General features: G+C 60.3%; 2 protein-coding genes across 4 annotated transcripts in view; one reads left to right on the top strand and one right to left on the bottom strand.

The window, feature by feature from the left end:
• Window positions 1–19,724, top strand: part of FAM53B (family with sequence similarity 53 member B) — a 126,340-nt gene extending 106,616 nt beyond the window's left edge. For all 3 annotated transcript variants that reach the window (XM_070470383.1, XM_070470382.1, XM_070470384.1), the window contains one exon: window positions 15,802–19,724. In XM_070470383.1, coding sequence (XP_070326484.1) covers window positions 15,802–16,116 — 315 coding nt within the window. In that variant the 3' untranslated portion in view covers window positions 16,117–19,724. The remainder of the gene's footprint in view (window positions 1–15,801) is intronic.
• Window positions 19,725–22,639: 2,915 nt separating this feature from the next.
• LHPP (phospholysine phosphohistidine inorganic pyrophosphate phosphatase) overlaps window positions 22,640–27,008 on the bottom strand; it is a 122,915-nt gene continuing 118,546 nt past the window's right edge. Inside the window, exon 7 of the mRNA XM_020900713.2 lies at window positions 22,640–23,437. Within this exon, the coding sequence (XP_020756372.2) occupies window positions 23,341–23,437 (97 nt within the window). The 3' untranslated portion in view covers window positions 22,640–23,340. The remainder of the gene's footprint in view (window positions 23,438–27,008) is intronic.

Genomic DNA, 27,008 nt, shown 5'->3' with positions numbered 1-27,008 from the left:
TGGGTCGGGACGATCCCCTGGAGAAGGAAATGGCAACACATTCCTGTATTCTTGCCTGGAGAATCCCGTGGACAGAGGAGCCTGGGGGGCTACAGCCCATGGGGTCTCTGAATCGGACACAACTGAGCGACTGAGCACACACGCACACTTTGGTAATAAGCCCTGCCCATCTGCTTGAAAGACAGAGGGTGGAGAAGGGGCCTTCATCCTGGGTCCACGGGGCAGGGATTCAGCCTGCTCGTGGCCAGCCGGCCCCAGGGCTGCTTTTCTTTGAAGGCCCTTGGGGCGTCTCCCGTGGGGATTTGAGAACCTCCTCTCCCAAAGCTCTGCTTTCTGAGTGAACTCGGGCTTCAGCTGATGACCCACAGCGTCTGGCAGCTCCTTTTGGCAGTAGCCACTTGCAGATGGAAAGTTAGGGACTTCCCCATGGGTTCTGTGCTTTTTCCAAGTCATCAGACACTTTTACAAGAGAGAAGTAGGCTCATTTCCTGACTTGGGCTCAGCCAATGATGGTCTTAAGCTCGAGGCTGGGGCCCAGACCCGGAAGCTGAGGTCTCCTTTGCCCCTCTCGCCCACCTGGCTCTGGGCCTGGCCCCACATGGGGTCAGCCTGGGCATACCCTCCCTCTCGCCCCTGGCGGGTACCTGGAGGGCACCTCGCCTCCCATAGGGGCTCCGTCACAGCTCACCTCAGCCACTTGGACCAGGACAGACACAGAGAGTTTCGAGTCCCATTGACTCCATGAATCATCAGTCATTGTTGGAATTGAAGCAGCTTGGAGTGCGGTGTGCACACACTTACATGTGCATGAATTTATATCTAAAGGGAAGAAGCGAGTGAGGGCCAAGCCGGGACCCTCAAAAGATGCCGGATGTTGTGTGCACCCAGGAGTTGTCTCCGGGCATTGACTGGTTTCTCCTGCTTTGTCGTCCTTGGTGCTGTCAGCATTTCCCCTGACGCACCATTCGTCACCCGGGGCTGACTCCAAGGAAGAGTAACATGCTTGCGGCCTTTGCCCCTCTCTCCCATCTGGCTCTGGGCCTGGCCCCACATGGGGTCAGCCTGGGCATGCCCTCCCTCTCGCCCTTGGTGAGACTGCTGCCCCGATGGCATCCGCCCCATGGAGACCCCAGTCCTTTCCCGCTGTCTCTCCTTCCTGCACTCAGGCCTGTGGTCCCAGAGTCAGATGCCAGGGGTTCAGATCCTCCCCACTTGCTCCCTGGGTGGCCTTGGCAATTCCTGAGCCTCCAGGGACGATCAAACCCCCGTCCACATGTAGGGGCTTGTGCAGTGGGACAGCTCCGGGAAGCTCAGGGAGTGGGCTTAGTGGACATTGGTCCTGCATTCGTCAGAGGCTGCACAGATGTGCGGACATGAGCATGCACCCCCAGAGACGCCCTGACTTTGTTCCTGGAACAAGGCAGGATTCCAGGGATGACGGGTGGAATTTACGGTAGCTCAGCCTCGTGGGTCGGCTCTCTTTATGTGAAGGAGCATCTGGATTGGAGAGTGATTTAGGGCTGCTCCAAGCCCTGCACATTCCTCGGGGGGCCATCCCGGAGCCCTTGTGGTCATAAGGGTCTTCAGCCATCGTGGTTGGGAATCTTCACCAAGTCGTAGGCGAGACTGGCCGGGGGTGCCTGTAGGGTAGAAATCGGGGTGGGTTTCCACTGTCGATTCATGCATTTCTGGCGGCTGTGAGGTGCAGGGGTGATGAGTACGGGTGCAGACAGAGCTGGGGGTGAACCTGGCCCAGCACGGGTCCCCTGGATCTCTCCACCTGTGCGTGGAAGTGCTGGCTGAGCCGCCTCTTGGGGTTAGATGCTGAGACGATGGAGCAAGAGGTTCACCCCGTGTCCCCTTCAGGTGTGTTCGCTTGGACATTGAGGGCTTTGGGGTGCTTTGGGATGCCAGTGCTGAATTTGCATGTCCCGTCCAACGATGAAACAGTGATGAACAAAAGGGAAAAAATAGAAAAGGAAGAAAATAAGCCCATGGGGACATTCACAGTTGTATTGAGGTGTGTCCCTGGGAAAAGCAAAGAGACAGGGACCCGCCCTGGCCGGCCCTTCCCTAGCCTGTAGTCCGGCCTCTAAGCGGGGAGTGTGTTCTGTTAGTTCACTGGGGCTCCGAGCTGGGTCTTCCACGCGGTTGGCATTGGGCTCCCAAGGGGGTGAGACTGTAGCTCACCCCAGGGCACTGGGGCGGAGCTGGGACTCCAGGGCTCCTGGCCGTGTGCTGGGCTCCCATCCTGGTGCTCAGGTCCCCCCCCGCCCCCGACACGTGGGCCCTACCCTGCTGCAGTGATGGATGTGACCGGAGAGACGTGACTTATATGGGTGAGAATACAGGCCATCCCAGGAAAAGTGCCTGGTGGGCAAGAGCCCAGGGTGAGTCTCTGCCCAACCCTTCCCGTAACTAAGCGTCCTGTCTGCCTATGAGACGATGCCCCCAGGACAGGAGGTCCTCTAGCAGGGCCTTCAGGGCTCAGGAGCACCAGGGGCCCATACAGCGTCCCTGCCACTCAGCCTGGGCTCTGCAGGGGGACAAGGCAGGGGGCGGCCAGGCCCACAGGGGCGGAATGTGCCCAGGAATGTCCTGCCGTACCCGCTGCCAGCGGGCATGTCTGTGGCCACCTGCCCTGCCCCGGGCATGCTGGGACACGCTGGCCGAGTCCCACTGGCCACCACCTGCCCTCGCCCCCACGGGGCCCGGTATCAGGGACGGGCCAGCGCGGTCTCGTGTTTCCCAGCACTCCTGGGAGCTCTGCTCTCCCGATCACCTCCGGGCAGGATGGAGGCAGCTGCACGGCTGTCTGTCCACCGCGCCTGCCCGAGCCCCGGGGCCAGGGCTGGCCCTCTGCCCCCCGTCCTGCTGCACTTGGGCACCACGAAGAGGTGGGGGCGGTCCTGCTGAGCCCCGTTACCGCCCCACACGGGCAGCTGTATTTCTCCATTTTGCAGACAGGGAAGAGCAACTCAGGTTGCACAGGGAGGCCCTCGGGGAACAGCAGTCGGTCATGGCCGAGGCGAGGCTCCGCCTCACGTGGGTGCCCCTTCTGAGCCCTCCATTCAGCCTCTGCCCTCGTTCCCTTGCAGACATCAGGCCCGCAGCGAGCAGACTTGTTCCCTGGCCGAGCCCCCCCAGAACGCTGCCCGCCAGTCCGTGGGTCGGGGCCGGGTGTCTCCACCAGGGCTTTGTAGGGGGGCGGGGAGGGGAGAGAGGTTTCTCCAGCGGGGCGATCTTGACTGAGGTGGGGGTCACCCCCCCCCCCGGAGAGCTTGGTGCATACAGTTAGCCTGAATGGGCGGGGCAGGGCAGCCAGGTTCACGCAGGACCAACGCCTCCCTCGTTGTGGACACGGGCCCAGGACCTCCCCGGGACACGCCCGGTGTGCGACAGGCTGGGGCCAGGTGTCCACACCCTCGGGGCGTCCTGGACGCCACACAGCCCTTGGGGCTTGCCCGTCGCCTCCCGCCTTCTGCAGGCTGGCGCTGCACCCGGAGCCTGTGGGGCTCACCGTCCCTCAGGCACGGCACCTCCGGGGCGGAGGGGAACCGTTGCCCTTGGACCCTAATCTTAGACCTGGTCGCAGAGCAAGGGAGTGGGCCTTGCGGCTTGTGACACGGCCAGCTCTGTGGCCGGTGAGGTGCCCCTCTGGGCTTGGCCAGGGAACCCTCACCTGATGCCATTAGAAGCGAAGGCAGTCAGACACTGTCTCCTGGCCTTCTGGGACTTCTTCCCAGCAGCCCTGCTGTGCCCAGCTCAGGGACGTGGGCAGACCAGGGTGCCGAGTGGGTGGTCCGGTCAGCGGGGACAAACCCCCTCCCCGGGGCCCTGGAGCCACCCCATTCCCCGAGCCTGCCCTCCCAGCCTGGTGACATCCACGGGCGCCGAGTGCGCGGTGAATGAATAGTGGTGTCTGGGACCAGCTGGGGTCCTGGCTCCCTGGAGTTGAGGGGTACTGGGACGACCCTAAGGTGGTTGGCGTGGGCTCCCTTGGCCTCAGGTTTGCCTGGAGTTCAGCCCGGCAGTAGCAAGTTTTTTTTGGATTTTCCAATATTTGGCCTCGGGAGATGGCCACAGGAACAGACAGCAGACACGGGGCGTGCGTTTCTTTTTCCTCCGCGGCCCTCTGGCCTGGGCCCGTTAGCTGGGGGTCAGTGCCACGTGGCCGTTGCTGTGAAGTCCAGTCTTCCTCCAGGGCCGTTGGTGTCAGTGCGGACACCGCCGGAGCCCATGGTGTGGGATGGATCCTGGCTATACAGGTGGCCTCTGGGCCCTACTCGGACACCGTCCTTCCTTAAGTTGGGAGCCAGGGGCCTGGAGCTGCAGAGCTTGGAACGGAGCCAGAACCAAACCAGAGAGGGTGGGAGTGTGAGCCCAGGGCATCCTCTGGGGGTCCTTCCAGTGGGAGGGGTGCACTTGGTCCAGTCTGTAGAGGGCATGGCGGCGGCTCACTTCTGGAGTTTTCCACGCCGAGGCCTGTTGGAACAAATAAACCAGCCAGTTGTGTTTCCGCAGGGTTTGCCTGCCTTTCTTTATGATTTATATTTTATTGTTGAGGAGGAGATCTCGAAGAGAGCCTCCCCTCTCCCCACCAAAGAGAAAGGAAATCCAGCCAAATCAGACACTTTGAACTTAATCTGTGCTTCTCATCTCTTTGCCAGGTGTGGAAATACGACGACAGGTGGCGGGGTGGCGGGGGGGGGGTTCCGTGTTCACACGCGCCGCAGCTCCCGACCCCTGGCCCACACGTCCATCCTCAGCGTGTGTCCTAACCCTCCGTGGGGACCCAGGCTGTCGCGGACCCCAGGGGCCTCCTGCCCTCGAACCACTTCTGATGGACAAGCAGCTTCCTTCCCGCCCTGCCTCAGGGCGGGACCGGGCAGCCACTCTGAATGGCCGACACTGGCCCATTTGGACAAGGCTGGCGCAGGCTAAGAGACGGGCCTTGTCCGGGGAAAGCTGGGCTTGGGGCACAAAGCTGCCCCAGTCGCGGCCTGAGGTCACCCACAAAGCCGGGCAGTGTTCTCCCACAGAGCGAGAGGAGCCCCCCAGGCCAGTCCCCACCTCCAGGCGGGCGGAGAGCCCTGCAAAGCTCTAGAACAACAAGATACTTTCCAAGGGGTTCCCCCAGCCTGCGTCTGTGAGCGCACCCACCAGCCCCGGGAAAAGGCCCGCACGGCTGACCGCCCACGTGCAGATGGCTGGCACATGTGTGGGCTGTTTGCCACTCGAGGGGCGGCCTTCCTGATGTGTTCCCGTCATGAGCTTGTGAGAAACTCAGATTTAATTTGGTGATTATTAAGTGTAGGAACCCTGTATGGGTTTTTTTTTTTTTTTCATCTGCACAAAGTACCATTTTTTGGTAATGCATAAGCCTTGTTTCTGCCAATAAGAGAGAAGGAAAATCAAAAAGAACTTTGGTGGAGAAACTGGAGATTGTTGCAGCCCGTGGGGAGGGTCTTTTTTTTTTTTTTTGAAAATCAGAGTGACCATTCCAGTAAGATTTTTTTTGGCCTGTGAGTCATCCTTTTTCTTCATTCCTAATTTAGAGTGTCCCTTCCTCTTAAAATAAGCACACACATATTTTGTTTTTTGATGGTATTTTCACATGTTCAGAAATTAAAACAACACACAGGGGAAGTCTTGCTCCCATCCCCCGTGGCCTCAGGTTAACGCCTTGATTGTTTCTTGTGATCCTTCCAGAATTCCTTTATGCAAGTACCAGCAAATAATAGCATTCTTGTTTCATTCTCCTTTCTTGTACGGAAGACAGCAGGCTAACATCTAGCCTTCTGCACCTCGCTGTCTTAAATCATAGACCCTGGAAGTGTTTCTGAGTCAGAGCCCAAGTGTTGGCTGCCTTTTTCCAGCACAGGAGGGTCTGTTGTGTGGCCCTGCCCCACTTTCTTTTTCCCAGACCCTGGCTGCGAACCCCCGGGGCCGTGAGCAGCCTTCTCAGCATTGCTCGGGTCCTTTCAGACGTGTGCAGGTGTGTCCTCTGTGGGTGCATCCTCGTCCGGGAGCCTGTTGCCTAGGTGACGCCAAGGGGGCTGCGCTCCCCGACGGATGCAGCAGGTGGTCCGTTTCCCCGCTGCCGCCCCAACAGATCCTGCTCACACGTGGGTTTTGCCAACCAGAGCAGTGAAAAGTGGTTTCCCTGTGTCATTTTAGTTTCTAGTCAGTTGAGCATCTTATAAAGGTCACTCGTGTGTCCTCCACTGTATTCATGTGCCCTTAAAAGAAAATGGAGGTGTTGCTCTTTTTCTTGAGTGTACAGAAGTATGTTAGTCACTAAGTCATGCCCAACTCTTTGCAATGCCCTGGACTGTAGCCCACCAGGCTCCTCTGTCCATGAGATTCTCAAGGCAGGAATGCTGGAGTGGGTAGCCATTTCCTTCTCCAGGGGATCTTCCCAACCCAGGGATCAAACCTGGGTTTTCTGCATTGCAGGCAGATTCTTTACCATCTGAGCCACCAGGGAAGCCCCAATTGTCCGTTAGAGAGGTTAGTTTTGCGTGTGCTGTGAACTGCAAATGTTTGTTTCTGATTTGTTCTTTGTCTTTTGACATTCTTTAACAGCTTTATTGGGATAGAATCCACATTATACAGTTCACCCGTTTAAAGCGAACAGTCTTAGTGGTTTTCCGTGGGCTCACAGAACTGTGTGGCCATCACCACAGTAAATTTTAGAATAGCTTCATCACTCCCCCCCAAAAAACCTCATACCCATTGGCAGTCACTGTTCGCCCTCAGCCACCCACTAATCCGCTTTCCGTCTTCCTGGATCTGCCGGTTCTGGGTCTCTCATATAAATGGGATCATACAATAATGCTGTCTCTCGTTGACGGGTTTCTTTGACCGAGCAACGTGGTGATTTCAAAGATCGTCCTTGCTGCAGCGTGTCGGTACTTCGTTCCTTTTTATGGCCGAAAAATACCCCTACCACATTTTATTTATCCAGCTGCTAATTGATGGACATTGGGGCGGTTTCCTCTTTTTGGATATTATGAATAACACTGCTGTGAACATTGATGTGCGCGTTTTTGTACGGGCATATGTTTTCATTTCTCTTGGCTATATACCTGGGGTGGAATTACTGTGTCCTGTTAACTCTGTGTTTTAACATTTTGAGAAGCTGCCAGTCTCTGTTCCAAAGCGAGTACACAGTCTTATGTTCCCACCAGTGCTTTTGGCATTTTTTGACGTGTATACTTTTTTATCAAATTTATTATTTATTTTATGGCTCTGAATTTTGGATTTCAGAAAGACCTTTCTATCCCAAGACTATAAGAGTTCTCCTGTATTTCCTTTTAGTGTTTTTATGGTTTTATATTGCAATATTTGTTCTCTGTGGAGTTCATCCTGTATATAGTCTGAATATGGAGCCAACTTTTTTTCTCTCTTTTTTAATATGTCTACCCATTGGTCTCAATACCCGCTATTGAAAATTCCATCTTTTCCTTTCTGCCTTGAGATTCCATCTTTATGACATGCTAACCTGGGCCTAGTTCAAAACATTCTCTATTTCATTAGTCTCTGTGTGTCCTCACGTAGTAATATACTCCTAATTATTGAGGCTCTGCCATATGTTTTAGCATCTGGTGGGACTAAGTCTCAGGGTTTCCCTGGTAGCTCAGCTGGTAAAGAATCCACCTGCAATGCAGGAGACCTTGGTTGAATCCTTGGGTCAGGAAGATCTCCTGGAGAAGGGAAAGGCTACCCACTCCAGTATTCTGGCCTGGAGAATCCCATGGACAGAGGAGCCTGGCAGGCTACAGTCCATGGAGTGGCAAAGAGTCGGACACGACTGAGCAATTAAGCACAGCCCAGGACGAGGTGCTCCTAATTGTTCTTCACAGAAGCTTCCTGATCATCCTCACCTGTTTATTTTTCAGTTAAAAGCTCGAGAATCTGCTTACTTTGAGATTGGAGGGGGTGTCGAGGACTGCTGTTGACATTGCAGGTTGAGATTGTGTTAGATTTATGATATAACTTGGGGAGAATTCACACCTTTTTGAGGTCAGGTCTTCCTGTCCACAAGACAGGATGTCTGTTTGTTCAAATCCACTCTTACGTTCTATGAAGTTTTCTTCCTATCTCTCTTGCCAATTCTTACATTTTTATTCCTAGGGATTTTACTTTTTGTGTAACTGCCGTGTCCTCTTGCAGAATTCTGAGAGCAAGTTTTGGTGAAAAAGGACAGTGGGTTTGACCGTCTGTATTATAGGTTCTGTTCCCAAAGCCGAGCCCCCTGACTGCTGGGCCATGCAGTGCTGACCCCTGATGCCTTGGTCATGCATTGCTCTCCACACAGAGCTACGTCCCCCCCCCCCCCCCCCCGGCCTGAACACAGCGTGGTGGGCGGAGGAGGGACAGGGGAGATCACGGTTTGCCAAGCGCCTCCTTGGCCTCCTGCATGGTCTCGATGTAATTAACCCTCCAGACAATTCTGTGACTGTTGGGTGCGGTACCATCTGGGGCACGTCTCTTCCCTTCTTCCAGCCTCAATCCTCCGAATCTGCAGGTGAGGCTGCTCGACTGATTGGTGATCTGCTCATTTTCCCAGAAAGCCTCGCCTTTCTCTGGAAGCCAATATCTGAACTGGTGGGACTGGTCTCGCCTGATTGTTATTCACTGAGGCTTCCTGATTATTCTCACCTGTTTTAATTTTCCGTTTAAAAACTTGAGAACCAGCCTCTCTTGAGATGGGAGGGGGCAGACGTGGAGCTCCTGGAGCGGGGCTGAGCCGGCCCTGGCGCTCCGCAGTCCTGTCGCCCTCTGCGTTGGTGTGGCCGTGGGGGGCGCCCAGCTCCCAGCAGCGGCACGGAACCTGGGGGCCCACCGTCGGCTCTGGGCTTTGGACCCACCTTCAGCGCCCCCCGCGTCCGGGGCAGAAGCCACCCCTGGAGTCCCCATGTGTCCCTGAGCGTCCCGGCCGCACGCTGACCTCGGCCCCCCGCCAGCGTCCTGTGTGCTTTGGAAAGATCTCTTGACTTTTGTCAGGCGAAGAATCCTCTCCACGCCAAGCTGAGAGTGAGGTGGTTTCACAAGTCCTGTCCTGAGTGTGTGCTGGCCGGAACACACACCCCAGAAACAGAATGTTTTGTTTCCCAGTTGTGAGCATGCCGGCCACTTGGCGTCAGCATCCACACCTCTGTGTCCAGGCGGTCCGTCTGCTGCCCCCGACCCCAGGACCTGGTGCAGAAACGGCATTCATTGGACTTCCCTGGTGGTCCAGTGGCTAAGACTCTGAGCTCCCATTGCAGGGGCCCAGGTTCAATTCCTGGTCAGGGAACTAGATCCCACATAACACAGTGAAGATTGAAGATCCTGTGTGCCATAACCCAGGGGAGCCAACTAAATAAATAAAAAGGAACGGTGTTCACCACAGTGTGGCCTGGGCAGGGGGTGGGGCTCCTGTGTGGGGCTTCAGACCCTGCAGGGCTAGCCACCACTCGGAGGACACGACCTCCAGGCTACATGGATGCACAAGCTGAGCTCCCAGGGGCCAACCGAGTGGGGTCCTTCCTTCCCACCCCACCAGGCTGCTCTCGCACGTTCCGTGACCTGGGCCCCAAGCCAGGCGGTGGGGTGCGGGTCAGGGCCATGGCGGCCCAGCAGGGTCCAGCGGGCTCAGGCTGGCTCCTGCAGGGACGACACAGACTGGGCTCTAGCGACAAAGAGGAGCCGGCAGGGCTTGGGTGCTCAGGAGACGTTTCATGGCCTCTGCAGGGGAGGAGCTGGGGAAATGACCCAGGAAGGCAGGGCTTCCCAGTAACTGCCAGGGCCGTCCATGTACCCCCACAGATAGTCCCTGCCCATCGCCGGCTGCCCAATTCTAGAGCCTATGGTCTGGGAAGAACTTTTGAGTGTCCAGGGCTGAATCCATGGTGCTCCCTGGGGCCTAGCACCTCCCCCCTGCAGGCAGCTTCATTCTCCACTCTCAGACCTCGGTGACCTGGCCTCCCTCTCTGGGTTGCATGGCCGGCGTTTCCTGTGTTCCCAAGGGCAGGGGAGCAGTCCGGGCTCGAGGGGGCTGCCTCTTGTGGGGGTCCCGTAGGTGAGCGTGTGACAGGGACAGACTGGGCCCGATGAGCAGGAAGTGGTGCTGGGCTCTGCGTCCTGAGCCCAGAGATGAGACGCCCCGAGCGAGGGACTGGCCGCATCCACCGCCCTCGGCCACCTCCAGCCAGACCTACAGCTCTGACCTGGGGCAGCCCCACCACCTGACCTGTCGGGCTCCGGGGCTTCCTGTGAGCGACAGTCTAGCCTTCATGCAAAATTCAGATTTACCAAAGATGGATTAAAGATAGGCCTCAAGTAAGCCAGTGTCTTTTTTTTTCCTCTTATCTGAGATAATTAAAAAAAAAACAAAACAGCACCACCCCAGGAAACTGCATGCCTCACCACCGCCTCAGTTGTCTCTATGCCAGCCTCCAGCATAAATGAGACTTAGAAAATTTCCAGGCCGCTAGCCATCCTCACGGCCTGGTGTTTTCCCGACACTTGGAGATTCTGCTCTCGAGAAGGCGTCTGTTTGGGGAGGAAGTGCCCGGAGTCTGCCAGCGCCCAAGCCCAGCTGCTTCAGCAGAAGGGGCCCCCGAGGCTCCAGGAACCCGGGCAGGGCAGGGACCTGGTCTGGCTGAACTGACCGGCTGGTCAGGCTTGTTGGGATGCCCCTGTTTTCGAGGTGGTTCCCTCAAAATCAGTCACACAAAGAGAGCCAGGAAATCAGATGACCAGGAGGAGCTGGCATAAGGAAAAAGCAAACGTGCCAGGCTGGAAGGCTGGTGCGGAAGAGGGAAGTTGGGGCACTCTGACACCCTGCTGTCTGAAAAGGGGGAGGCCCCCCTGTGCCTTGGGGGACCCAGGTCCTGTCCCAGCACCGTTCAGAGAGGACATTTTACCTGGGCCCAGGGTGAGGACGCGGGCTGACCCAAGGAGAGGTGCCCTCCCCACAGCCACTGCTCCCCGGAGATCACGAGGCAGGCTGGTCCCGATGCGTGGACCTGATGGGCCACCTCGGAGCACGCCTATTCAGAAAGAACGGCGCTGTGGGTGAGCCGTGGAGAGCAGAGCGCATCCATCTCCCGTCTGAGGTCAGTCCCATGGAAGCAGGGCTGGAGTGCAGAATCTGGTCCCGGAGACCCGGCAGCTCCTAGGAGGAACCTGTAGGAAGTGCAGGAAGCAGCCAGGCTGGCCTCAGCCCGACCCCGGGGAGCACCGCCGTGTGAAGAGGACCTGGGGTTGGACGCCCCACTCCCCCCACGCCCCCACACCCGGCCCGGGGCTGCTCTGAGACCCGTGTCAGCCTGTCACTGGCCCGGGGGGGCTGCCTCGGGAGGATGGGCCCGGGGGGCCTGTGCCGGCCAGCACATCGGCACTAGGGAGCTGGCTTCCATGGTCGGGGGGATGCCAGCAGCCCCCCTTTGCACCCTTTTTCTGGTAGGACCCTTGTGATGGCTCAGTGGTCAGGCCAGCAAGGACTGTTCCATTTCTGGAGCAAACGAGGCGACTCCAGAGTCGAGTCCGGGTTCTCTGACCCCATCTGCAGCTCCTCCTTCGGGCCATGTGTACCTGAGGCCTTCCTGGTTCCAGGGGTTCAAGAGCAAGTTGGGGCCCAGGAAGACAGGAGGGAGGGAAATAGCTGGTCCTTCTCAGGGCACTGTCTGCTTCGGGCCACCCCATGGCCCGCCTTGCCCTTGGGCCCACGCTGCTGCAGGCTGGCACAGGAAGCCCTGGTCCCTGCGGACAGGATGGGGCTCACGGCCTGAGGCTCGGCTGGGCAGGGGGGCAGGAGGCGTGTGCAGGGAGATCGGGCATCTGTTGAGTTCAGGTGAGTCTCCCAAGGGATGGGGGTTTGGTTTTCAGCTGGCAGCTCAAGGAGGAGTTGCCCTGAGCTGGCGAGGGGCTATGACCTCTTCGCCCCTTGGCATGGTGGGCACTTGGGGCTGGGTGTGGCTGGAAGCGCCTTGGGGTGCTCTCCGCCACCCAGGTCTGGTGGGCCTCTGCCTGCAGTGAGGGCTGCCTGGAGTTCCCTAGAGGTATCCAGCAAAGATCTGCACCAGAGAAGGGGGCCCTTGCTCCTGACTGCAGAGCCTTGGGGAGACGGGGTGGGTGGGTGGGCTGCAACACGGCTGGATAGACCCGAGATCCGGCAGGTCTGATGGAAGCAGCTTGGCTTGCTGGGGCTCCACTCCAAAGCCACTCCAGACTCTTGGACTGGGGTGCTGACAAATGTCTCCAGCCTCTAGCCTGAGGCCACATGGATGGTTCTCTCTGGAGTTTTGTTACCTAGGCAGGCTTGTGCCTAAGTAGGCGGCCCAGCCTACTGGCCCAGGGCTGGGCTTCAGGAGAACAGAGTTTGGCGTAGGGGGACTGTCTGTCCCCGAGCAACCACTTCACGCTGGAATGATGTGTTCACATGGTGCTTTGAACTTGTCCTCGGCTTTGCCGCTTTCCTCAGAGGGGCGCCCAGGCCTCCGGCAGGCCCGTGCAACATTCTTCCTTGGGCGCAGAGATCTCGGGGAGCGTGAGCTGCCGGGAGAGGCTGGGTGGGACCCGGCCCCCAGAGCCTGGTAGGCGCAGCACCACGCCCTGGATGTTGGCATAGGACGGGGTCTGCTGGGTTGGAGCCTGGGCAGGACCCATAACTGCCCCATTGTGACGGTCACATTCCTCCCCAGCAGGTGGGGCTGGGACGCTCTGCAGAGGGGTCTTGGTTTTCACCGTGGCTGCAGCAGCTGAATTTTGTCAACAATGTTTTCAAGGTGACACTGGCTCTGTGGCCAAGGAGGAGGTGCCTTTGAGGACTTTCAGAGGGTGGGGTCGGGGCATCCCGGGGTTTGCTGTGACAACAGTCACCAACCAAACCTTGCAGCTTCTTGTCCTGCCTCAAAGCAGAAAGGAGCCAGTTATTCCAGACAGCCGGGATGGCGGGTGGGGGTGGGGGGGCAAGTAGCTCTCATGCCCTTGGACCACCCCTCGTTTGGCCCAGAGGTTGGAGGGCCTTGTCTGAAGTCGTCAGGCCTGTGTGTGGCAGAACCTAGGACTGTAACAGCTGCCTCTCTGACCTCAGTCCTCTCCCGCACACACTCGAGGCAGAAGCCGCGTCTCAGAAAGGCCCCAGCAAACCAGGGTCCCCGGCACCCTGCTGCTGGTGTGGCTGCTGCGTAACACGATTCGTGCCAGACGCACCGGCACCGCTGCTGTGAAGTCAGGCACCCCACCCCCCCATCTCCCCCCACACCCCCGCCTCCTGCACCTCCGTCAGCACCTGGGGTCTGGCTGCTTGGCAGGCTGGACGCTCGGGAGGAGTTCCGGAAGACCCTGCTCTCGTGGTACAGCTCCCAGGAAGCAGGGAGGCCCGCTCAGGTCCTACACACGGAGGGGAGCGTCGTGGCGTTCCCCCAGGGCTGCGAGCCCCAGGATCTCAGCCTCACCTGTGACCCACTCACAGCACACCGGGCTCACACGCGATGCCACTGTCTACCTGGACTCAATGGCCACTCACCGCCACGCCTCCGCTCCGCCGCGTCCACGGGGCGACAGACCGTCCGGCCGCGCGGGCGTTTAGATCTGGCTCTCCTGGGGGCAGGAGACCGCCCGGCCGCGCGGGGGGTTTAGATCTGGCTCTCCTGGGGGCAAGAGACCGCCCGGCCGTGCGGGAGGTTTAGATCTGGCTCTCCTGGGCCTCCCTGCGGAGTCTGGGGCCCGATGTCCCTGCCTGGGCTGGGCCAGCTTCCGTCCCTTCTCCTGCCCCCACCTGGTTCTCCTCTTGTCCCGGCTCAGGTCTGGGCCCGTTCAGAGGGTGGCTGGGAGGTGGAGAGGCCTCAAGGACCTCCCAGCTGGGGCTTCTCCCCAGGTTTGTGTTCTGACCCCGGGGACATGAAGGATCTCGGGTGCCGTTTTGCACAAGGAGCTGTCTCCCAGCAGCAGAGCAAGCATGCCCGGTGAGGACGAGGGCCCTCTGAGCTCCACGCAGCCCAGCAGGGGCACTGTGTCCCTAGGCTGGCTCCTACCGTGGTCAGGGCCAGCATCGCAGGTGTAATGGGTGGCCTGGCTCTTCTCTCCTCAATCCCCCCGCACCCCCCAGCCTGCCTTTCTCAGTTAATCAAAAGATCCCAGGGCAAGCAGACCTACCAGAACGGGTTGCTCCACGGTGTGGGCGGGAGCAAGGTGAGTGCGCACAGCAGGCCTGCCACCTTCCTCCAAAGAGAGTGCCTTTTCTTTTCCGTTTGCCCAGCCTGCTTCAGCAGCTCGTGCGCCGAGACAGCCGGTGGTCGTCTTTATTTCAAAGCGACACACAAACACTGCTGTCTGAGAATGGACCGGGGCCCTCGGGGACGGGCTTGTGACCTCGGCATCTGCTGGCGGGCAGTGCTCCCCACGCCCCCCACCTCCCAAAGCCCGGGTTCCCCCCCACTACTGCCTCCGACGCACCTCTGTTTCTGAAAGGGTCTGGGTTGCCTCTGGTCCTGTGCGGGTCTCGTGCTCAGCTGTGAAAGCAGGCATGTAGCTGAGCCCACTCGTGTGTGGTGCCGGCTGCCCCCTCTTGTGAGTGAGTGGGGTCACATCCAATCTGTGCTTGCCTCGGGCGGGCCCTAAGCTGCCTCCTCCAGGCCGGCCACACGCAGAGGCAGAGCTTGGTGGGCGCGGAGCTCTTGGCTCTTGCTGGGGCCTCAGATGGCCCTGCGGGACAGCTAGGGACCTCCTCTCACAGAGGAGGCTGCTGAGGCCTAAGGGTGGCTGGGGGGAGGTCTGCCCGTGACCCCCAGCTGTAAGCCCGACCCTGCCCCCAGCGGGGCTGCAACATCCACCACCTGAGGGCCCGGGAGCCCAGGGCCCCGTGTAGAACTGGCCCCCTGGGCGACCGCCACGTGCCCCACGTGAATGTCAACCCCACCCTCCCGGCCCATGTCCCATCCCCGCCACGGCGAGAAGGCGGTATGGCCCCCCGCACCGCCTGGCAGCGTCTCCCTCTGCGTCAGTGGACCCACTCCTGCCGGGTTCTTCCAACGGCTCAAGAGCCTCCCTTGGCCCCAGAAGACACGCTTTACGGAACCAGCCTCACAGGGAATTTGGTCACTCCCTTCTTTTCAGTGTAACGGTGTGACGAGGCACATTTGTGTCGCTGCATCCAAACTGTTTCCTTTCGATACAAATCCTAGAGGTGAAACTGCCACTTTGGTTTTTCAGGAAGGTTGTGCTGAAGGCCTCTGAGCCTGCCCCCCACACTCCCTACTGCAGCACCACCATCCCACCGCCCCTGCCCCCACCCCGAGAACTGGATGTTAGGCAGTTTGTGCTCTTTGCCAGTTTGTAGATGAATAACTGCACTTTGCGACTTCCCTGGTGGCTCATGACAGTAAAGCGTCTGCCTACAATGCGGGAGGCCCGGATTCACTCCCTGGGTCGGGGAGATCTCCTGGAGGAGGAAATGGCAACCCGCTCTGGTACTCTTGCCTGTAAAATCCATGGACGGAGGAGCTTGGTGGGCTACAGTCCATGGGATCTCAAAGAATCGGACACGACTGAGCAACTTCACTCACTCACTCACTCAACTGCATTTTGTGTCTCTTGATTAACACGGTGTTCACTGACCAGGGGTAGTTCTCCATGAGTTACTAACAGCACCTCTGTCCTTGCCCATGTTGGGGAGGGCCTTCCATCGCCTGGTGGGCCCACCACCAGGTGGCCCCCCAGGGGTCTCGGCCGGGCTGGGTGGGGCGTTCGGTCCTTGGATTCCGCAGGACTGCGACCCCGAGTGACCTGTGTCTGTCTCCCCCACAGAACTGTCAGACCTTCAGCAGTCTCAGCTGCCTGAACACGGGGATGGAGGACCGGAGCGCCCACAGCCCCTTCACCCTGCACATTGGCACCACCAGGTCCTGGGCCGCCCTGCTCTCGGCCCCCAGCGCAGGGGGCAGGACGCCTGCTGGGACCCCGGTCCCCGAGCCTCTGCCCTCCTCCCTGGACGACCCGCTGGCCTGCCAGGAGGAGCCGTGCTGCGAGGAGCCGGGCACAGCCTGGCGGGACCGCGGGGCCCGCAGCAGCCCCTGTTCCCTGGATGGCGAGCTGGACATCGAGCAGATAGAGAACAACTGAGGGGCGGCGGGCCCTGACCTGGGGCAGGGGGCGGGAGGGCACGTTCGAATCAATGGGCCTCCTCCTGCCCACCCCCAGGTGCAGCGGCGGGCCCTCTGGGGAGCCCCACCCCTGGGCCTGATCCGAGCTTCCTGCGAGGCAGATGTCAGGGCCCAGGAGCGAGCCCACCGCCTCCCCGAGACGCTGTCCTGCCCGCGGGGGTCGGGGCTGCCCCCCACTCCCCGCCCCGCAGTGCAGCATCTCAGCCTTTCACCAGCATGGCAGCCCACGGAACCGCGGGGGCCAGGATGGAAGCTTCTCAGCTTCGGTCTCTTGCACCCCGTTCACTTGTGGCACATCGATGGGCACGGCGCCCCAGCCTTGCCCGCTGGGCAGTCTCTCGGCGTCTGCGCAGGCCCAGGGTTTCCGCCTGAGGTCTGCACACTGGCGTCACGGGCCTGTCCACCCTCCCGCTCTCAGGTTCGGGCCGGGGGCCAGCCCTGCGGCGCCCTCCTCCCCTCGAGTGTGTATTCCGTGCCTTCTCTCCCAGGTCTCCCGCTCAGGCTCCGGAAGGTGGGGGAGGCTTCATCGGTCATTAACACCAGAACCGTTCGGCCTTAATTCCTGGTGCGGGCGATGGGGCCCTGCTTGCTGGGTAGACTCCTGGGGTCCAGGGAACACCTCGGCGGGGGTTGCTCATTAGAGGCCCATCCAGTGGGGCAGAGGTGGCAGCGCCGTGAGCCCATCCCGCGGCATGGAGGTCCCAGCCCCGGGCTCTTGGCTGCTCCTGGGGGAGGCTGAAGTTGGCAGGGTCGGCAGCTGGCAGCTGCTGTCCATGACTGCCCTGCCGCTGAGCAATGAGCTCAGTAGACTCCGGCGAGTGGAGAGACATCCCCAGAGGAGGACGGCCTCAGGGACAAGGGTCCTGTGCAGGTGCGCACATGCAGGCCCTGCACACGTTCCGGGGCCAGAGGGTGCCTGCAGGCCGTTCTGAGCCTGGCCATCTACCAAGCACAGCCTCGTTGGTTGGGGGGGTTTGGGGGGGTGTCACCTCCCTGCTGCCGCCCCAACCACAAGCACAGAGTGGGGTGCCCACACGCCCTCCTTGGCTCCCAGCGCCCCAGCAGAGCACCCACCCCGGTCCACGAGGAGCCCTGACCCCTTGAGGCTTCCCTCCTGGTCCGCTCCTCTCCAGCCCCACTTTGCAGACGCACCCCGCGGGCTCTGGCTCCCCCAGAATCTGGCTTTCAGCAGCTCGGCATCTTCCGCAGACAGCAGCAGTGGGGTCAACTTATGAGCAAAGTGGCTCCTTTTCCCACAAGGCTCAGTCCATCCACGCCTTCCCCTGCAGTCCGCTGCCACGCAACAGAGGCACCCCGGGGGTCCCTTTGGTCCTGCTCACCTTCTGCTGACAGCAGAACCCTCAGGGCTTGCAGGGGCCGAGGGCACGTTCTTTCTCTTTCCGCTGAAGAGAGACCAGGTTTAGGAAAACTTCTGGACATCTGGAGTGTGGTGGCTCAAGTTCTCATTTAGAGTTGGCTCTTCTTAAAACTCAGCTGTTAAGATGCTTGCAGAAAACCCCAACTCCATCCCCTGCCCCGAGATGGTGTCAGAAGCCACAGGTTGTAGAGCATTGCGGGTGTCTGGGCACTGAGCAGGTCCCGCCAAAGGGACAGCTCCCCTGGGGAGCCAAACCAGGCGGCTCGTCATCTTTGAGCCGATCCAGGGGACCCCGAGGCGTCCAGCAGCCGGTGCGTGGACGGGAGAGGACGTGCTGGCACCTCCTGGCCTCAGGGAGCCTGGGTGGGAGGCATGACACTTGACCCACACCAAGAGTGGCCACAGCAGGCATGTAACCTGGACAGCAGTCCTTCCCCCAGATGTCTTTCCTCCAGGCCGGGAGGGGAGGCATGTGGTGGTGGGTGTCGCAGGGCTGTAGTCTGTGTGGCCCCCTCGGACCCTGCCAGCCACCCCCGACCCCTTCTCAGGCCTGGTGGCAGGGAAGGATGAGCTGTGGCCCCACTCACCCGTCTCCCTGTGGGCTGGTCTCAGGACCCACACGGCAGAAGGGCTCACAGCCCAGAGCAGGGTTTAGCCCTTCCCAGCCTTCTCAGGCCTCTCTTGGCCAAACCTGCCCCCACAGAAGCTCCCCGCCCAAGCCCACGACAGCAGCAAGGAGGGGAGAGGATGACCAGTGACCCCTCAGAGAAAGAGGCAGCTGTGGGGTGGCTTCATGTCCATCTTCCCATCGAAGAGAGCAACCCCCGTCTGTCTGTAGGAGGTGCCGCCCGAGGCCAGTCTCTGGGCTCTGCTCCCCTGACAACAGGACTCCTGGTCTTGAAGGGGGACTCCTTCTGACCATCCTGGGGTGCGGGGTGGGGGACTGTCCCTAGGAGGGGCAGCAGGCCGGCTGGTGCCACCTACCCGGCCCCAAACCTCACTTCTGCCAGGACCCTGCCTTGTGCAGCCCATGAACTCCTGCCTGTAAGGGGGAAACCGAGGAAATTCAGAGCCAGGGGGGAGGGCTGTGCCAGGCTGTCCGCCTGCCCTGGGGGCCCGGAAGGACAAGAGCAGGGTCGTGCATTTGCAGGGTGGGGGGGCTTCCTGTCGGGACGGCCCCCGCTAAAGCCACGGGACTAATGGGGGCCGCTGCCCGTCGGGGCCGGGCCGGGCGTCGGGGCGGCAGCCTCAGCGTTTACATTACCGCAAACCCTCTTGCCTTACTCGCAGTGGAGGCCAGGGCTGGTGCAGAGCCCGCGGGCAGACGCGACTCCCAGGCCCCTGGAGAGCTCGTGCGGATTTTCACTCTCAGAAAGCCTTACTTTTCAACAAAATTTTTGTAGCGGAAAAGTTTTGTGAATTTGTATACACCGAAAGAAATTTTAAAACAAAGTGAAAAGTCCACCTTAGAAAGCAAACGAACCCATCATCCACAGGGGGCCCCAGAGCCAGGTGGGGGGTGGAGGCGGCCTGTGCATCTCCCCACATTCCGGCTGGCGCTGCTCAAGCCTCCAGCCCACGCGCTGGACGGATGCCCCGCCACAGGCTCAAGTCTCATGCACCCTGGCCTGGAGGCGGGTCATCTGCACGATGACCGCATCTGGTGGTACCCGCACCCCAGCTCTGGGAGCAGCAGCTTGCTGCAGCCTCATGGGTGGCCGGACCCCTCCCACTGGCGCCTCTTTAAAGAGAAAAGAAGAGAAAAAGATTAAAAAAAAAAAAAAAAAACCCCAGACCGCAGCAGAGATCTTATACCTAGCTAGAATAGCCCGACCTTCTAGCATAGTCTCTTTGGCAAAGAAATTGTGTCCCAGTGTGGGGGCCCACGTCCCCGGGGCAGGTGCCTGCGGGTCGGCCGTCTCCAGGGTCACGTGTGCTTTCCCAGCAACACCCATCGGCGCCCAGGAGCTTCAGGAAGCGTGGTGGCCGGAACACGGGCCGTGTCGGGCCTGGCCCCTGACCAGGCAAAGCGCTGTGCGGGGACGGTGCTGGGTCTGCCCCCCATTGCCACCCACCGCAGCCTGCCCTCCACGCAGGCCACGGCTGTCTTGCACTAGGGCCGCTCTAGTCTCTCAGGAATCTGCTTGTTACTTTTACTGTGTAAATAAAGCTTCCTGGTTCAGTACCCAGCTGTTGGGAGCCGGCTATGTGCTTTCTGTTGGCGGGGTGGTGACGGGTCAGAGGATCGTGCCTCGGCTCTGGGCTGGCACAGGCAGAGCCTGGGGCCTTTCTGTCCCCTCCGAGCCCCAGGGTCAGATCTGTAAAGTGGGGGAAAGCTGACATCTCAATGCTCTCAAAAGCCTCCAGTGCAGGAGGCTGTGAGCGACTGTGACGAGAGGGCTGGCCACGGCCACGGTTGTGATTCTGGGCACCGTACCCCCCTGCTCCGGGGCAGTTATTAGAGTACGTGTGTGTTCCAGGCGGACCCCTGCTCCTCGCTCCAGCCAGGAGCCAGGGACCCCCCCCCACCCTCTTTAATCCCCAAGTCAGGAGCAGTGAGGGACCCCTGCTTGTCACAGGGCTGTCGTGAGCATGTCAGCTCAGCCCCCAGCGGCACCCAGGCCAGGCCATGCGGCCCGGACACTAGAGGGGGCCTGGCCTGGAAGTCCTGCTGGGTGCAGGGCCCCCTGCCCACGAGGGTACCCTGGGAGGCGACACAGGCCGGGCCCTCCCTGCCCGCAAAGGACACATAGCTCAGATCTGCACTGCTCGTGCCAGGGGGTCAGCAGTGCACACAGCTCAGCCCAGAGTGGGCTCCTGTGCCTGGCCCCCAAGAGACCCTTTGCTCACCAAGCTCAGGAGACCATGATGCTTGCAGCCTTGAGTTCAGGCTGACGGAGGCTTGTGTAATTTCTGAGAAGCCAGGGTTGGCCCACGTCCTCTGAATGCAGAGGCTGTGCCTAGAGATCTGTTAGGTCCTAAGAACGCCCCCCACCCTGGGAATGAGCCACCGGAGCATCCCACTCAGACTCGCCTTGCTTTCTGTTTAGCCGCTCTTCCTTTTTCAAACAGGCCCATGTCGTGCCGTTCACAAAGCAGGTGAGGCAAGGCTGGGGGTGGGAGGACCCCCATGTCCTCCCCCGGCAGCCTGTAGCCCCGAGGCCAGGGAACCGGGGACCCTGCCTCATGACTGGCAGAGGAGGCTCCCCCAGAGTGGCCCTGGACGGACCTATGGCCCTAAGAGCTCCTTACCTGCCCAGCTTAGGCCACGTCTGTGGCAGGGCTCGGGTCTGGTTGCAGCATATCCCAGCTCAGCAGCCCCCACGGAGCCTCCCCGGGGGCGGGGGCGGTGGGGGACACTGCCTCGAGCACAAGCTCCGGGGCATGCGGCTCAAATGCCCTGTTGTTGGGTCTGGCCCCGCAGAGGGCCACCCGTGGCCAACAGGGGCACCGTCCGTGGGCCACCAGGACGTAGGTTGCCTCTGAGCAGCCTCCTCACCTGCAGACAGGGCTTCTAACACTCCTGGGGCTTAAAACCCCAGGACCACCCTCCACGTACAGTGCGATCCCAACTGTTCAAACATTTATCTTCATGTGGAGCAGGGTGGAAGGAAAAGCACCCTAATGTTAACAGCGGTCAGGCTCTGAGAGGCTCTGGTTCCTGTCTGAACTTTTCTGTTGATGTTCCTACAATGACACATGTTGCTTTTATCATCTTATGTGTTAATTGCTCAGTGTGTCCGACTGTTTGCGACCCAATGGACTGTAGCCCTCCAGGCTCCTCTATCCATGGTATTCTCCAGTCAAGAATACTGGAGTGGGTTGCCATTTCTGACTCCAGGGGATCTTCCTGACCCAGGGATGGAACTTGGGTCTCCCACATTGCAGGCAGATTCTTTACCATCTCTTCAGTTCACTCAGTCATGTCCGACTCTTTGCGACCCCATGGATTGCAGCACGCCAGGCCTCCCTGTCCATCTCCAACTCCCAGAGTTTACTCAAACTCACGTCCATGAGTCGGTGATGCCATCCAACCATCTCATCCTCTGTCGTCCCCTTCTCCTCCTGCCCTCAATCTTTCCCAGCATCAGGGTCTTGGACTTCCCTGGTGGCTCAGCTAGTAAAGAATCTGCCTCAGTTTCCTTACCTGTAAAAGGGGGAGGTGACATTGTCTGCTTCGCTGAACCCACAACTCGGGGTGGGGGGTGGTATGTTCTCTGCCCAAAGCAGTGGTCTGCGGCTGCTGTCCCTCTGACACCCTCTACGTCCCACTCCTGGGCAGTGGCTTGCAAAGCGGGAACCACCAGCCGCCTTCCTCCAGAGCCCCATTACCCTGGCTGCAGGCCCCTGCCAAGGACAGCGGGCAAGGGTGGCCCATGAAAAAGGGCAAGATGAAAAAAGTGAACAAGCTGAAAGGGAGGCTGCGGGCCTGCTCCCTCACAGTCACCCTCCGAGCCCCGGTGAATCGCAGCCACCTCGTGCCTGCCTACGGCCCCCAGGTCATCGCCTAAAGAGCTGGAATTAGGGGACCCCCTCCAGGGGCAGGGCATCTGCATATTTCCCAGCTAATAGGCCAAATGCCCCACCTCCCTCACAAGCCAACACCACCAGCCTGACCAGTGGCCTCTCATTTCCATGAGAAGACCCAGCACCATCTTTCTTTCTAATCCTGATTTAACAGGCCAGGGGACTCGGATTCAGGCAGAGCGTTTTATCATCACCTGCCTTTGTTTAATGGGAGTCCTGTTCTGGAGGATTCGTGAGTTCTTTTATGAAAAATCTCCCAAGATTTGTCAGTGGCTTCTGGATGGATTTGGGGAGAAACAGAGCAATCAAGTTATCCGTCCTGCTGACTGATTCTGCAACCTGAAACCTGGGCAGTGGGTGAATTCAGAAAGCCTGCAGCTCACCACCCTGGGTGGAGGCCCACACTTGCCCCATCCACCTGGTCCCCATGGGGCCTCAGTGTCCCCCCTCCACTGAATGAAGGGCTTGAGGCAGGCAAGGTGTCTCGGGGTGCTGGCCCTCTGACATATAGGGGTTCAAGTTCAGGGTGGGATCAGGGATGGTCCCCCCAGCCCCGAGCAGTCAGAGCCTGAGTCCCTGCAGGTCAGGGCAGAGTTTATTTCACCGTTAATTTCCTGGGGTGACAAGTCTACAGAGTTGAGGCTCCAGAAGTTACCTTCCACCCACAACCTGGCGTCCAGAGGTTAGAATTCTCACGCTGAAGGACAGCAGAGTGGCCCTGGGAGCCACTCTGTTGTGGCTCCAGAGGTGATGGGATGGGAAGGGGGGCTGCATGGTTTGGGAGGTGCGCGGTGAGCGCTGAGCGCCCACTCTGACACCAGGTGGGGGCCGGAGCCACTGGGGTGGCTGGCTCCACTCTGCCTACAAGGACAGTGCCCGGGAGACCCCCGCTTCCTCCAGGCACCTCCCTAAAGCGCAGGGACTATTCACTAAAAGACAGTGGGAAAACGCCTGAGTCCAATCAGGTAACACATCTAAAGGACGTGGTGTGAATGGGGAGAGGGTGGGTGTGAGCATTCAACAAGTCTGCCCACCTCTCGACTTCCAGAGGGACAAATAGGGGACGGGCCATCAGTGGGGATCAAACTCCCCCCAGGAGGCTAGGAGATGTGTCTGGGGAGGGCGAGGGGAGAAGAGGGTCGGTAGAGGGAGACAGAGCAGGGGCTGGTGGCTCAGGGGCCCAGAACTGCCTGGCTGGCACCCTCTCGCCTGCCCGTCCAGGGCCGAGGGCAGCACCCTGGGCGGCCCGGGCACGGGGCAGGGTGGCAGGAGGGCCCGTCACTTGTCCGCGTGCTGCAGCAGCAGGTCCACGGCCTCCGCGAGGTTGTCCACGTATCCATCAGCCTTGACTTCCGGATGGTGCTCGTCGCTGGGCCTGGAGGGCAGGACGGTGGGTTAGCCGGTCAGTAACCCCGAGGTGACCCTCTGCGGCCACTGCCTTCCCAGCATCCAGCGCAGCCCTGGCCTTGCCCTCGGGAGGCTTCCAGGCCCTTCTGCACGTCCCATCAGGCCAGGCTGGCCTTGGCTGGTGCAGTCCCCGTCCCGTGCCCCAGTCCCGGCCGCCCCCACTCAGAAGCACCCAGGCCTCCCTCCACCCGGACCCTGAGCCCCTCCTGTGGGCAGCTTGCTCAGAGCCCCGTGGCAGAGTGGCGAGGTACAGGAAAGACAGTGAGTTCGGTGGGTGAGTGGGGGGGGGGCAGCATCGCAGTGGGGGGCCAGAGGGTGGGGGTGGCAGGCAGGCAGGACCCGCAGGGATGTCCCCAGCCCTGCTGGCCCCTGGGCTGGCCTCGTGCTTGGCCGGCGTGCATGAGGCTACAGCTCTGCCCCGCACGGAAGCGCCCTTATGGGTTTCCCTCGGCAGAGGGCGGCCCCAAGGCCTGGCTCACCGGGGGGTGCCCAGCCCCGACCAGGGAGGAGGCTGTCGGGGGAGGGGGATGTCTTCAGGCCATGCCGCCCAGGTGCCGACACCCTGTGTGCCCTCTTTGTACACCCTCCCCCAAGGTCAGATCCCTGACCTTTCTCTCCCCGCGATGGGGGGTGGGCAGGGCATCCTCAAAGCAGAGCAGAACCTCTCCCGGCAAACACCACCCTGAGTCTTCATCCCCAATCCTCACCGGGGCAGCTACCCCAGGACTGCCCACCTCGGACCTTCGCCAGCCCCCAGGCCAGGTTCACTATACAGTCGAAACAACTCCACCCCGAGGGGGAACAAGAAATTGGCCCATGAAAGAAGATGCTTCCTAATGAGATCTTAGGCGGGCCCACGCAGCATACGGTACAAGCCGAGATGGGTACGCGGCTAATTATGCTTAATTACATATCATTTGAATTCAAGAATCCATTAAAAGAAAGGATTGCATTAGCAGCTGGCCGCTGTTTGCCAACACACAGAGTAAATCGTGGACTTTCATGTCGTAATTACGTGATGCTGCCGTGGGCTGCGGCTGGCTCTTGGGGGGCCCCCACTCCAGGCCCGCCCACCCTGAGGCCCCTGAGGCTGCTACGCCTGGCCGAACTGGTCTGGAGAAGACTGCGGGCCATGCCGGCTGGTGACCTGTGACCCTCGGGGCCTCAAAGAGGTCACACTACAGAAGCTGAACCAAGAAGCCCAGCAGAGACGTGCCCTTTGGCAGAGGGAACAGAAGCGGAGGGTGATGGACAAAGGGGCCGAGAGACACCCCTGACCTCTGAGCAGGCCCTGCTCGGACAGGGCTGGATGTGCCGGGGAGGAAGAGGGGAGGTAGGAGGATGGAGAGGGGGGAGGACAGGGAGGCGGGAGGACTGAGACGGGAGTGGAGAAGAGACTGACAGGCAGACAGAGGGACACACTTACCCAGGAAAAGAGGACGAGGAGGGAGGAAAGAGAAACCGAGTCAGAGAGAGAGAGAAAACAGAGGAAAGAAGGGGGAGGCAGCAGGGGGCAGAGAGACCCTCGGGGTGGGGAGCAGAGACAGATGGAGGGAGGAACCTAAGAAAGAGAAACAGAACTCAGAAACACGGGGGAGCAGACACCAGTCTCCCTGAGCACCGCCCCCCACGGGGATGTGGGAGAGGTCCCCTCTGTACCTCAAGGCTCGGCTGGGGCCCCCATAGGGGTCACGACTGCAACAACCCTCCCACCAACAACCTCCTCCCGAGTGGGAGCAGCCCCAGGCCCGCGGAGGGCGGGCTCCCTGCTCTGTCCCCAACCAGTGTCTCCTCACTTCCTGAAGCCTCGGTTTCCTCATCTGTAAGGTGGGCGTGTGGCCTGGCGCTCAGGGTCACTGAGAATGAAGCGCCTGGCACCTCGCCTGCACGTGGGGGGCCCTCGAGGGGAGGCGGTCTTTGGCCGCTCGACCTTTGCCCTCTGCCCTCCCAGGGCTCATAGTCCAGTCCCACATTCAAAGTCGTGACCAGGGCTGAGAACGCAAGAACAGGGTGTGGGGTCTGAGGGAATTTAGGAGGGGATATGTAAACTGCCTGCCAATGCAGGAGACGTTAAGAGACGCGGGTTCGATCCCTGGGTCACGAATATCCCCTGGAGGAGGGCATGGCAACTCGCCCCAGTATTCTTGCCTGCAGAATCCCATGGACAGAGGAGCCTGGCGGGCTACAGTCCGTAGAGTCTCAAAGAGTCGGACACGACTGAAGCGACTTAGCACAGCACAGAATGGGGGATCAGGGAAGCTTCTAGAAGCAGGGGCATTAGGCTAGATCCGGGCTCCTTCCATCCACATGAGCGTGGCCCTCAGGTCCTTCTCTGAAGTTGGAGGCAGGGGGAGGTTCCCTGGGTGGCCGTGTGACTCAGGGGAGAGGGTGCCTCTGTCCTCCCGGGCTCCTGTGTGGGGGCAGCGGCCAGGAGTCTCTGGTTGAGTGTGAGCCTGGGGACCCGAGCAGATCCTTTCTCTCCTCGCCAGCTCCCACCTCTCTCTGGGTAAACTCCGCTGTGGCTCCCTACTGCCCACGTCACAGCCCAGCTCCTCAGCAGAGCAGACAAGTCTGTCCTAACGGGGTGTCCTGTCAGTCACCTGGCATCCAGGGCCCACCCCTCTTCAGACAGTCCATGCTCCCCCGCACCTCTGTCCACACTACGTCCCGGGATGGCATGATCACCAAGTCCTGCTCCACCCTCAAACTCCTACTCATCCTTCAAAGCCTCACCCACCTGCTCCCATCTCCAAATCTATGCTTGGTAGCAAGCTGCCCTCTTTTCTGAGCACCCAGAACTTGCCCCCCGCCCCCAACTCCCATACCATGCTGGCCGAGCCCCAGTGGACCTGGGCTTTCTAGAAGGAGGCGCCGGGCTTCCTGCCCCAGTGACCACCCACATGGGCCACTCATGCCCCCAGGAAGTGTCTGCCGACCAGTAGATGAACAAAGGCCCCCACCCAGCGGGGCACTGCCTGTTAAGTTATTCCGCCCCCTCACGCCCCGTGAGCGAGGGAAGGAGGCAACGACAGAGGCCGAGAACAAGGCTAATCTGTGTCGGCCTGGACAGCATCACACGGCCCATCTTTGTACCGGCCCACCGAAAATGGCAGCTGGATGCCCAGCAGAGGAGCCCAGCATGGAGAAGTCGCCATGTTCCCCTCCCCTCCTCCCTTGCTCCACTGGCCAAGGGGACCTCCCTGCGACATTCTTGAGGACACAGGGCCACCCGCCCCCATCCTCCCTCCGCCCCAGCCCGGGTCTGCTCCAGGACAGGGCCGGGCAGAGACTAGAGGCCATGGTGCTGCCAGTACGGGGCACAGTGTGCGTCCTGCTCCGGATGGTTTTGGAAGCGCCGGCTACACCCTGGGTGGCCAAGGGCCGAGCGCTGGGGTGGGCCGGCCGGCCACGTGGATTCAGGGAACCGGGCCCTGGCTCCAGGGCGAGTGACCCAGCCGAGGCTGACGCCAACTCGGGTCTGTGCTGACGAAGTTGGAAGGAAAGGGCAGAGAGGGCTTCAATCTGTGGGCCGGAGGTGA

Source organism: Odocoileus virginianus, chromosome 7 (assembly GCF_023699985.2).
Source record: "Odocoileus virginianus isolate 20LAN1187 ecotype Illinois chromosome 7, Ovbor_1.2, whole genome shotgun sequence".
Lineage (NCBI taxonomy): Eukaryota > Metazoa > Chordata > Mammalia > Artiodactyla > Cervidae > Odocoileus > Odocoileus virginianus.
This window is presented reverse-complemented; position numbering and strand designations above follow the sequence as displayed.